General features: G+C 61.9%; 1 protein-coding gene across 3 annotated transcripts in view; it reads left to right on the top strand.

Annotated features, from left to right (window-relative positions):
• Positions 1-11,950, top strand: part of BGN (biglycan) — a 16,660-nt gene that overhangs the window by 143 nt on the left and 4,567 nt on the right. Inside the window, exons 1-7 of one of the 3 annotated variants that reach the window (XM_040627060.1) lie at positions 7,270-7,349; positions 9,329-9,580; positions 9,899-10,011; positions 10,542-10,755; positions 11,242-11,352; positions 11,569-11,662; positions 11,748-11,886. In XM_040627060.1, the coding sequence (XP_040482994.1) occupies positions 9,340-9,580; positions 9,899-10,011; positions 10,542-10,755; positions 11,242-11,352; positions 11,569-11,662; positions 11,748-11,886 (912 nt within the window). In that variant the 5' untranslated portion in view covers positions 7,270-7,349; positions 9,329-9,339. Of the gene's footprint in view, positions 1-7,269; positions 7,350-9,328; positions 9,581-9,898; positions 10,012-10,541; positions 10,756-11,241; positions 11,353-11,568; positions 11,663-11,747; positions 11,887-11,950 lie in introns of those variants that run through there. The other 2 variants (XM_040627048.1, XM_040627054.1) reach the window with 2 other exon arrangements.

The raw sequence follows: 11,950 nt of genomic DNA, 5'->3' as shown, positions 1-11,950 counted from the left end.
CCAGCCCCCCCCCCCGCTGTCCCCGCTGCCCCCTCTTTCTCTCATCCCTGGTTCCACTGCCCCCTCACCGTCCTGGAGATGCCCCCTGTCCCTGCTTCCCCCACACCACCCCTCCACATCCCTATCCTTGTCCCTGCCACCGCCTTATGTCCCTCTCCCCCTCTCAGGATGCGTGTGATTCCCACGATCCCCACGGCACTGCTGTAGGCTCCTGGCCCACACCCCTTGGTTGCCACCCTTCGGCTCCCTTAGTCCTTGTCCCTTCTGCATTTTCTGCCCCCCTTTCCTCTCCCTTCTGACCTCACTCAGCTCCACTGTATGTCTGCCCTCCCTGCCTCCCTCTCGTGTTCTTCCCCTTGACTGCCCCCCTCTCCAGAGCATGGCCCAGGCATGGCTGGGTGGCTGGCATCCCAACTCTGCCAGTGGCCCTCTTTCTTCCCTGTGGGTCCCTGAGTCCCCGAGGGCATCTTGCACTCCTGCAGGCTTCACTCTGCGCTATGCTCTGGCACCCCTGGGGAACAGTCCCCACTACCCAGGACTAGTCCTTGGCTTGGGCTCAGAGACTTGGTTTCCCCAGCACACCCCAGGCAACCTGCCCAGATATTTCTCCCTTACCCACAGGCTAATTCCCTTCCTCTACCTCCTCCTGAGTGAGGGGTGGGTCCACAGGGCCCTGGCCACAGGGTCCCTGGGTGTGGCTGCCTGGGTGGTTCAGTTCTGCCTGTCTCCAGGACCCTCTTGGATTGAGACTCAGAATGAGGGATGGTGGGCAGAGAGAAACGCAGGCAACTGGGCCATGTTAGCTTGGGCAGGCCTGGCTTGGGGCCCTGGAGGGCTTCTGGGGACCCTGGGGAGGGGAGAGGCCACAGGTCCACTTCCAAACTCAGACACCATTGTCCCAGGGTGGGTGCCTTTAAGGATCAGTGAAGTTCAAGAGCTCTGTCCCCCAAAAGCAGCCCCCCACCGACTGGTGCATGGGGCAACTCTGGACTGGAGGGAGAACCCCAGGTCTGAAGCAAAAGCATAGCTGCAAGGTTGCCCCCCAAAGTGCTTTGGGAGGGAATGAGTCTCACCCCCCACTCCCTCCATTGTACAAAGGGGACAAGTGAGGCCCAGAGACAGGCAGGAACCTGTCCACAACTGCACAGCAAGTCAGACGCAAAGTTGGGGCCAGGACCCAGGGCTCCTGACTGACAAGCCCTGGCTATTGACGCCATACCACCCAGGGAAGCCTCAAAGTCACTTGGGCATTGATAATGACGACAACCTGTGGCCAACTGCACCACGTGGGGATTGGAGTGGGAGGTGACAGGGCCACCAGTCCCTGCCTTGCAAGTTCCCAAGACGGCTGGCATGTTGCAGGGCCTGCCAAGTGACCCAGGAGAGGAGCAAGGCAGAATGGAACTCTGTGCATGTGTCACCAAGTGCCCTGGAGGGTTGGGGGATGGGAGCACCCCCCTCACTGCTCCGTGGGCGGGGCTGTGGCCTGGGCACCGGTTTTCGAGGGCTGCCCAAGCTGGTTCTGCTGAGGGGAGCAGGAGGCCCAGGGTACTGCAGGGCAGGGTGGTGGGTTAGGGCAGGCGGGGTAGACCTGGGTCAAGCCAGGGCGACTGTTATCGAGCAGAGTTTGTTAAGGGCCACTCTGGTTGCAGATATGGCCAGTCCTGTCCTCAGCGTGCTCCTGCATCTGTGCCCTCCCCTGCTCCCTGGCCTACCAACTCTCTACCCTGTAGGTACTGATTGGCATTGAGACAGGCTGGAGAGGCTCAGGCCTCCCTCAGTGCCAAGAAAGAAGGTTCCCGGGGATGTCCCTGCAGGGACAGGGTTGGTGCGGAGTGAGTATGCCTGCGGGCAGCCACGAACACACAGGGGAGCGCCTCCTGGAGGTCTGCAGCTGCCAGGGCCTTCTGCTCCCTGAGGCACTGGGTGCTGAGGCAGAGGCACCGTCATGAGGAAGCCGCCCACGTCTGGCTACCGTAGGACAGCACGGGAGTAGCCTTTGAAGGCAGGACTGTGGGGGTGCATCGAAAGAAAGGCACCACACTGAACGGAGAGAGCAGACTGGGAGCCTGGCCAGCCTGCACGCGCACTCCCGCGCCCACCCCCGGGCCTACTTTTGAACCCCAAGAACCCAGGTCACAGTGGGCACTAACCATCCCACCGCTTTTGTGCCCTGCCCTGGAGCAGGGACCTGAGTGCCCATGTTGTAGATGGGAAGTCTGGAGCCCAGCTTTTTCGCTGATGGGCTGGTGGCAGTTCTGTGCAGGCTCATTTCAAGGGACCAGAAATTTGGCATGCCAGTCCTCTGACCAAATTTCTTCCCCATCCTACCAGTGGCCCTGGCCCATTGGAGGAGCATAAAGAAGGAAGGACAGGAGGAAAGGGGGTGTTTGAGAGACCCCAGAGTGTCCCTCGGGTGCTAGTGCCAAGTCCCCACAAGACGGCAGAGCCTTCCAATAGGGCCTCCCATCTCTCCCAGCTCCCCTGCTTCCTGGGCGCCTCACTGCCATCCCTCTTCCACTCCCTGGAGAAGCCCCGTGGACACAGCGCAGCACAGGACTGTCCCAGCCGTCACTTGTCCTTAGCTGCCTGGGGACACAGCTGTGGCATAAAAGAGTGGCAGTCTCCCAGGATCTCCCTGTGGCACACAAGCAGCAGGCAATGGCCCAGGTGCCGCTCACCCTGCTCCCCTCCCCCACCCAAGGATGGTCCCAGCCCCAGGGCCTCTGTAGCCTCGTCTACTGAGCACCTGGGTCGTTTGTCTTGCACATCTCTAGGGACCTTCCAACAGCACTGATTGTAAGAAATATCTTCACCCCCCCAAGCACGACTCCCTCCCCACCATCCTCATTGGTCACCCCAGGGTGAGAGTGCTTGGTCTCTGCCCCGAGCTGCCTCCTTCCACACCTATTGGCCCCATTGGTGCGAGGGGACACACCAGCCCAAGGGCTTGGCTCAAACTGAGGGGCCGGAGGGGTTTTGGTGGCTCTCCCAGGCACCCTCCCTGTGAGCTGTGGAATTGGGAGTGGGTGAGCAAGAGCTCCCCCTGAAGGCAGGGTCCTGGCAGCTCTGCCCCTTCCTGTCAGCTGACCCCGGGGCCAGACAGTGCCCCTCCCCTCCCTCCTGTCCTCTTCTGCTCAGACACTGGGGCCCACACCTCAATCACCCACAGGACGCCTTCTGTAAATCCCACCTTAGAGGGAGCCAGTAGGGGGCCGGCAGGGGGCGCTGTGCTGGGGGAATGGGGAGGGTGTCTGCTTAGTCCTGCCCCTCACTCTCGGGGCCTGAGGCACATTGACACTAAGTGGCCAGCCCCATGGTCAGGCCAGTCTCCCAGTGGCCCCTGGGGTGTGCGTGGGGCCCTCGTGACCACCTCCTCTAGGGGGTGGGTGGCTGTGATTCATCCCCTGTCACCTGGAGCCCACAGCCTGAGCTTCCCCCCCCCCCGCCCCCTACCGGAGCCTCCTTCACTCCCTCTGGGACTCCAGGCTCCTGGGAGCCGCCCCAGAGCTACCCCATTTGGCTTCTCCTGTCCCTGCCAACTGCCCTGCTCTGAATCAGGGCAGTTCATGGGGTGGCCGTGGAAGACACCCACCAGCCTCGGTTCCCATGGCAGCCTACAGAGCAACTTTACTGGCCTTCCCAAGGAGCCCGGAACTCAGATGACTCACCAGCCCCTCCCTGTGGTAACACATCTCTCAGTTTTAAGGGGCTGGGGTCTCTACCCAGTCTCCTAGCACTTAGCTCTCTCAGTCCATGGCATCTGAAAGCCAAACTCTGCAAACACCAGCCTGGGACTGAGCTGCGGGACTCTGTGACTCTAAGCTCACTCCCGTTTCTCCCCCACCATCTGCCCCTTGAGGGTTGAATGGCCAAGTGGAACGCAGCAGACACAGGCCCAAGTGGCTGCAGGATTAGGGATCTGGGGAACAGAAGTGGGACTTGAAGGAGAGGGGCAGAGGGCAGAGAGAGGCTGGCTCTGGCAGCCTGTCCCAGGAGACCAGAGGCAAATGTGACTTTGACCTTCCTGCAGTCTGAGTCCCTTCTCACCCTTGATTATGGTCCACCAGGGCCTTAGAGGCCGCCTGGCTGCAAGGAGGCGGGCACTGGGGGAGCCCTGGGAGGGGCCCCCTGGGCTGACTGCAGAGGGCTGGCTCCCACCCCCAGCCAGATCCCCTGGCAGAGAATAGGGAACCCGATGCAGGGAAGGAGCTGCTGGAAACCCTGGGCTCAGGAAGGGAAAGGCCTCACTCCCAGATGCCTGGCCACTCTCCTGCTGGGAAAGCAGGGCCAAGCCCTCTTGCCTTGGCCTGGCCCAGCCAGGGAACAAGGCAGGTAGGGTGCCAGGCTCTGGGAGCCAGGCTGAGAACATCTTCCTGTGGGGTCTGGTGCCCGCTAGGACCTAAAATGCTCCAGGGAAGCTCTCTGGCCTGGCTGGGATGATGGCTTTTCCATGCCCCTGCAGACCTGAAGCAGGAGCCTGGTGGGTGTGCCAGGGGAGGTGTGGCCCCTGCTGGGGCCACGGAGGGGTGGCCGGCCCTACAGACAGTGGGGAGCTACTGTTAGCAGTGGTCAGAGAGAGGCCCCGTGTTGCCAGAAGATTCATGATGCAAGCAAGGGGGCAAAGGGCCCACAGAGCAGGGCACTGCTTTCCAACAGCATCACCTCCCAGCTCAGGTGAGGGAGCTGCTGAGGAGTCTTTTCCAGGGACCCAGGGGCTGATCCAGGCTCTGCACAGCCTAGGAAGTATAGGGTCTTGTGGCTTTGGGACCTGTGGCACAGTCTGCAGTGACAGAAAATGGGGCCAGATACATGGACAGGTAGACAGACAGACAGACAGTGGAGTCCAGTTCTACCATTTCCTTACTGTGTGGTCTTGGGCAAGAGTTTTGGGTAAAGTCTGAGCCTCAGTTTACCTATTCATCGAATGGTAAAACAGTGCTTTTTTCTTTTGGTCTTTTGAAGGGCCGAGTTAAGAGATCGTTTAAGGCCCCCACCCTGCCCCTGGGAGATGATAGCATCCACCCTCTTCCTCGAACATTCTAGAACGTGGTGGGGAGGAGCTCAGGATTTCTTCAGTGAGTGGGGAAGAGGAGGAAGGACACATGGCTCAGGCCAGAAAGGACCCGGAAACTCAGGACCCCGAGCTGCCCTGGGTCATCTGCTGCTTGGTTCCTGGCCAGCAGTTTGACCCTCCTGCTTTCCAGAGGTCTCCTGGCAGAGAGGGAGAGGGGTAGATGGCTCTCCTGAATGCTGTGGGGAGAGAGGTCTGGCTGAGCCAGCACTGGCCACCGTGCCAGCTCCCTAGTACCAGCCCTCTGCAGCCAATGGGCCGGCTCCCTGCTGGCTCCCTGCAACCTCCCGCTCCCACATTCAGGTCAAACCTATACCTGAAGGCTGGCAGAGCCCGGGGCCCAGCTCCATCCAGTCACACTGGCAGTGCCAGGACGACGGCAGGAAGAAGTTGCCCTGGCCGGCCACGTTGAGGCGTTTGCTCACTCTGCAGCCGACGGTGGCTGTGGTGCAAACGCAGATGGGGTGGGGTTCAGGGCCTGCCCCCTCCCCACTCCAGCCACGAGCCCCTTACACGGTCACCCCCTCACACACATGCACGTGCGTAGGCTTAAGTGGACCCATGGGTGGCACATGCCCCCTCTCTGTGCTCGGCATGTAAGTGTGGACTAGATGCTGTCAGAGGGTCAGTGGGCTGGGGACTACTGGCCTGGGAGGGCAGCAAGGAGCAGCTGGGGATACAGCTATGGAATGCAGCTCTGCACAGTGCCCCTGTCTCCGGCCTGTGGTTTGAAGCTGGCCCCTGAGGGCTTTGGTGGACAGAGGGGGGCGGGGGGAAAGGGTACCCTGTGTTGCCTGTCCCCCTCACCCCTCCGCATCCACGTAGTCCCAGGGATTCGGCAGGGCTAGGTAGATGGTGGCACGCATGCCGGGGTTCAGGTTGGGTTGCTCGGTGGGATCAGACACCCTGGGCTGAGGCCTCGGGACAGTGCCCGGCGTCTGTGACTTGGCAGCGGCAGGCCACACATCTGCAAGCAAGCTCCCAGGGCGTGCCAGACCTTAAGTCCTGCTCCCGCCGCCCTTGGCCTGGCCTGAATGCCTGGCACAGCCCCTCCATGTTCTCAGAGGCTGCCAATGTGCCTTGTTTGGCGTTGACCTGGAGCAATCCCACTCAGAGGACTGCGCTGGCTTTCAGAGGGCTAGACAAGGAAGGCCCTATTGGTCTGGCGGTGCAGGCTTCAGGAAGCCCAGCCTTTTCCCTTGCTCACACCTGCGGGCCCTGGGCCAGAGGCCTCACCGCCGTGACCGCTTCTTTCCTTTGCTCTGAAGGGGAGGGGTCCGGCGAGCTCCAAGCACACTTTGATGGGGCTCAAGGCCCTCCATGAAGTCCTTTGGGACACCGCTCAGGTCCATTGTCCGGTCAGACCCCTCCTCCCTGTGCAGTTCTACCCGCTGAGTCTTGTGTCGGCTCCCAGAGTGGAAATGAGGCTCTGCTGGAAGCCTGCCCAGCCCCCACCCTGCCAGCCTGTCCACTGCCTGGCCCTAGCCAGGAGTGGGGGGGGGGCGCGCGGGAGAACCAGCCACACCTTGTCCTCTGCCTCTGTCACAGGGCCCTGGTGTAGGGCCTCCAAGCCCTCGGCTTCAGTCCCTCCCCCCCAAAAGCTGGAGCCGAGGGCCACTGCCTCAGCCTCTCTGTGGCCCCCAGAGGCAGGGACATCAAGCATGGCTGGTTTGAGCTGGTTCATCTCCTCTAGAGCCCCCATTCCCCTGGGACAGGTCCCATGAGCCCACGTGGAGCCTGGGTGGCCAGTCTCGCCCTGCTTGGCCTTCCCAGCGCCATTCATCCTCTACTCTGGTGGAACGGCCAGATATGGGGGCAGAGAGTCCCTGTGGAGACCCCCAGCCCTTCCCAGCCCCGGCAGGCTAGAAGAGGCCTGTTTTTGCCCACCTCTCCCCACAGCCTTCCCTGCGCCTGGCCAGACCACCCCACCCACCCCCACCTATCCAGGTGAACTGTGGATCCCAAAGCCTTCCAAGGCTCCCACTGGGCGTTCCAGCCCTGACTCATCCCCCTGTGAGGTAGCGGCTTTGGCAGGGGCGCCAGGCAAGCAGGCAACAGGCTGCCTCCTCCCTCTCTCCCATTCCATCTTGCTCTCCTGCCTCCATCCTCCCCTTCCTGTTCTCTCCTACCACTCCTCCTCCTCCCAGCCCGGGGCGTCCAGTGGCTCCCAGGCAAGGGCCCCAAGCAGCAGCAGCAGGCACTCGAGGCCTAGGCCTACCCTGCTCAGCCCTGGAGCTTGCAGAATCAGGGGAAGAAGGAGGGACAAACCGCCCAGGTAGGCAAGTACAGGGCCTTCTCCCTACTCAGCACCATGACCTTCTGGGGGCTCCCCTGAGTCCTGCCTGGCCAGTCTGGGGCTGGCAGGACCTGGGGTGTGATCGTGGGGTGTTGGGGCTTGAAGGAGCCAGGCAGACTGGGTGCTCCCCCAACATAGGGGACCCTTGCTTTGCTGTGTGATGTGGGACAGGCAAGCGCAGCTTCTCTGAGCTTGTCACTGGGGACCACACTCAGGAGAGCTGTTGGGACCTGCTGGGGGCGCTCTGGGGCTGGCTCTCCAGCTGAGTCCACTGAACCTGTCCTGGGTCTGTGACCTCTGCCGGCCGAGCACACTGCAGCCCTGGTTGCCAGAAAGGCTGCTCCATTCTCTCCCACTCTGTCCTCGGGGACAGCGGGAGCCAGGGTAAGCAATGTGGCCCACTGAGGGGGTGCCTGAGGATTGTGGAAGGGGGTGGCAAGACTGGGATCGATGGGAACCCAGGGCATAGAGCAGTTGTGCCCAGACCTGGAGGTTGTGCCAGGCCCCTGGCCTGCTGGTTGGGAGGATTCCAGGGCTCAGCCTGCAGCAGCCAGCCCAGCCCCACACTAACTGCGCTTACCCAGGAAGGCAGCAGCAGGGTCCTCCGCTCCCCGGGGACTCCTTCCATGTTTCCAACCAGCAGTCTCCCGGTCCCACTGAAGCCCCTCACAGCCCCTCCCCTATTCAAAATGGGCCCCAAGTGAGGAGGGTCTCCCTGGGGTGGGGCCCGGTGTGGGTCTGCGGGAAGCCCCTGGAACCCGGCCAGGCTCACTGCCCGCAGATGCACCCAGGGCAACCCAAGACACCAGAGTCTGGGAGGGAAGCAGGGCAGGCACACTTACGCCTGTGTAACAAATGGGGAAATTAAGCTCCCTGGGACTTTCCCAGGAAATCCGAGTAGGTGAGGGTGGTGAGAGCGGCAGGGCTTGGGCCTTTTCGTGTACCGGACCTTCCAGCAGAGCGGCCTGTCTCTGGATGGGAGAAGAGAGGAGGCGGGTAAATGCGGGCACCCGGGACAGGTTTAGGCAGGGTAGCTTCCCCCTCACGCCCACCCCGCTGCCTGGCCCGGGGGAGCCTTCAGACGAGCCTGATCCTGCCTCTGCCACCTGGGCAGCGGCCTGCTCCCCTCTGGTGGCCTCTCCAGGGGGCTGGGCCACGGGCAGAAGGAAGGCGGGAGCCGATGTGCGAGCCCTGGGGCTCTGCAGGCCGAGCCAGGGGAAGTGTTGTGGGCGAGGAGAAGGTGCTGAGGCCCTGGGGAGCAATGGGGAGGGTGGGGGGGTGCCCCCTCCCCTCAGCCATTTTGCCACTGCTCTGTTTCTCCACACTGTCTCCAGGGCTAGCCCAAGTCTCAGTTTAGCGTGCCCAGCCTGGTGTCTTGGCCTCTCAACTTTTCTTCGAAAAATGTGGGTGTGCTGCAAGGGGGAGCTCAGGCAGGAAAGGAAGTGACTCATGGTGGTCTAGCTCAATGCTCACTGCACCCACATTGCCCTGAGCCACAACAGTGTATTCAAATCCAAATTCTTCAAAGTGGGTATGGGGCAAATAGTTGCCTTTCTGTCTGCCTCCTCCACTCCCTTGGCTCGCCTCACTGACCCCCCACCCCAGGCAGGCTGCCAGCTGACTCGTGTGTGGGGGACAGCGGGGGTGGGGGTTAGTACTGCAGACTCACTGACTGGCAAGGCAATGCATTGCCCATTAAAGCCAGCATCCTGCCTGGGATCAGAGGGGAGCAGAAGGAGGTATCTCCTGCCTGCCCGCACCCCGTCCGTCTGCCACCTCCTTCCCTGCCACTCCTACCTTGGGGTCTGGCTGTACCCAGTGAGGAATGGCGAACGGGGTGCCAACACGTGCAGAACCTCAGCTCCTGCTGTTTGGAGGTTTGCCGGGAAAGGGCCCAGAGGGCAGGTACAAGTGCCGGCTGGGCCCTCCTGACAGCCCCTTCTCACCCTGGCTCCCAGGCACGCCCACCATGTGGCCCCTGTGGCTCCTCGCATCCCTGCTGGCCCTGAGCCAGGCCCTGCCCTTTGAGCAGAAGGGCTTCTGGGACTTCACTCTGGACGACGGTCTGCCCATGCTGAACGATGAGGAGGCTTCAGGTGCTGAGACAACTTCAGGAGTCCCAGACCTGGACTCCCTGACGCCCACCTTCAGCGCCATGTGTCCCTTTGGCTGCCACTGCCACCTGCGGGTTGTTCAGTGCTCCGACCTGGGTCAGTCCTGGGACCAGGGTGGGCCGGATGCATGAAGGTGCAGGCCCAGCCCAAGGGCCCGACCGAGGAGACACATGTCCATCCCATGGGATGGGCATGAAAGGGTGGGGTTAGGGCTGGGGTGGCCCCACACAGGCTTGGGGATCCTGGTTTCAGTGTGGAACGGTATCCAGTTGTTTGGTTGCAAGCGAGTGGGGCATGAGAAGGGCCTTCATCTGTGGCTGAGTCCCTGCGTGCGTGTCTGTGTGCATGCGTGTGTGCTCGCGTGTGTCCCCATGCGCAGTCACTCATGCTGGTGACATCGGCCCCGGCCCCCAGGTCTGAAGGCTGTGCCCAAGGAGATCTCGCCCGACACCACGCTTCTGGACTTGCAGAACAATGGCATCTCTGAGCTCCGCAGGGATGACTTCAAAGGCCTCCAGCACCTTTATGTAAGCCCACCCCTGCCCTGAGGGGCTTCGAGGAGGTGGGCAGTCTGCAGCTCAGGAGTTGGGTGCTTATGGGTGTGTACATGTGTGTGCAGTGTGAGAGGGGACAGGGGGCCCATGGAGTCCTGTGAGAAGTCTGGAGTGCCCCAGTCACAGGTCACCTGTGTGATGTCCACAGTATAGCAGCCAGAAGCACAGGACAGAATCGTTCAGCCCAATTCCCTCTGTGGCAGAAAACTTTTTGTTGTACGGGTGCATTGCAGCAAGCCGAGAAGGAAGGATTTTGTCATAGCTAGGGTGCAAGTAGGGAAATCAAGTTGCAGAGAAGTGGTGGGCCGTGGGAGGCAGCACTGGCCCTACCAAGCCTGAGTACCGGCACCTGGCTCTGCACTCGGCACAGACGGATCTCCGCTTGCCAGAGGCTGCGCGGGCAGCCCACGAGACCGCCAGCCCCGGGAGACAAGGGAGGAGAAGCGGTGAGGGTGAGGGGCAGGAAGCTGGCGCCCTCACTTCCCACACCCTCCCTGCCCCAGGCTCTCGTCCTGGTGAACAACAAGATCTCCAAGATCCACGAGAAGGCCTTCAGCCCCCTGCGCAAGCTGCAGAAGCTCTATATATCCAAGAACCACCTGGTGGAGATCCCTCCCAACCTGCCCAGCTCCCTGGTGGAGCTTCGCATCCACGATAACCGCATCCGCAAGGTGCCGAAGGGCGTGTTTAGCGGGCTGCGCAGCATGAACTGCATCGGTGAGTGCGGCCTGGACTGCAGCAGGCAGTCCCCACCCCGCGGCCGGCACGGACAAGCCTGGTGGGCCTCATAGAATGTTCTGGAGGCTTGTCTGGGGGCATGCCCCAGGGCTGCCATGAAGAGAAACCGGGGGACCATAGAGAGAGGGAAGGGAAAGGCCCAGCCCGCCGGGGACCACCACGGGCCCAGCCAGAGGAGATGAGCAGGCTGGGGTGGAGCCCCACCTTGATCTCTGGCTCCCCTCCCTTTCCTCCTGCTTCCACTACCCCCGGAGGCCAATGCCTGGACCAACACCCTTGAGAGGTAATGGTCTTGAACAGCCAGGAGTTTGCAATCAGCCCAGTAAATTACCGGAGCTGCTTTCAGGGAGAGCTGGGGGAGCAGGGCTGGTCAAGCCAGCCCAAGCCAGAAAGCCAGCAGGACCTGGGGCTGTGCAGGCAGCCGCCCAGCTCTGGTGCCAGGGCTGAGCAGGGCTTCTCTCCTAGAGATGGGCGGGAACCCCCTGGAAAATAGTGGCTTTGAGCCTGGAGCCTTCGATGGCCTGAAGCTCAACTACCTTCGCATCTCTGAGGCCAAGCTCACCGGCATCCCCAAAGGTAGGAAGGCAGCCCCTTTCCCCCATGCTGTTTGGCCTCCATGGCACAGATGGGCACAGATCGGGGGATGGGGGGCTGGAGACATCTGGAACCACCAGTCAACTCAGAGAGGGCTTTGGTAGTCCTGTGTTCCCATCCACCACCCCACATACAGACAGCCCACACACGTGGCCTCCCCTCCTGCATTCCATTCAGAGCACCCTCTTTTCCTGGCAGACCTCCCCGAGACCCTGAATGAACTCCATCTGGACCACAACAAAATCCAGGCCATCGAGCTGGAGGATCTGCTCCGTTACTCCAAGCTGTACAGGTGGGCTGGGGGTCCGAGCGGGGTGCCCTGCCCCACTGCTCTTTTCTCCTCTAGCCTTTTGGTACATCTCTTCTGCCCCTCACAGGCTGGGCCTGGGCCACAACCAGATCCGTATGATCGAGAACGGGAGCCTGAGCTTCCTGCCCACCCTGCGGGAGCTGCACCTGGACAACAACAAGCTGTCCAGGGTGCCTTCTGGCCTCCCGGACCTCAAGCTCCTGCAGGTGAGAGCCGCACGCAGCCGCCGTGCCCGCTTCCATAAGACCGAGTATGCAATAGGACCTTGCC

Source organism: Ursus maritimus (genome assembly GCF_017311325.1).
Source record: "Ursus maritimus isolate PB19 chromosome X unlocalized genomic scaffold, ASM1731132v1 scaffold_X1, whole genome shotgun sequence".
Classification (NCBI taxonomy): Eukaryota; Metazoa; Chordata; class Mammalia; order Carnivora; family Ursidae; genus Ursus; species Ursus maritimus.
This window is presented reverse-complemented; position numbering and strand designations above follow the sequence as displayed.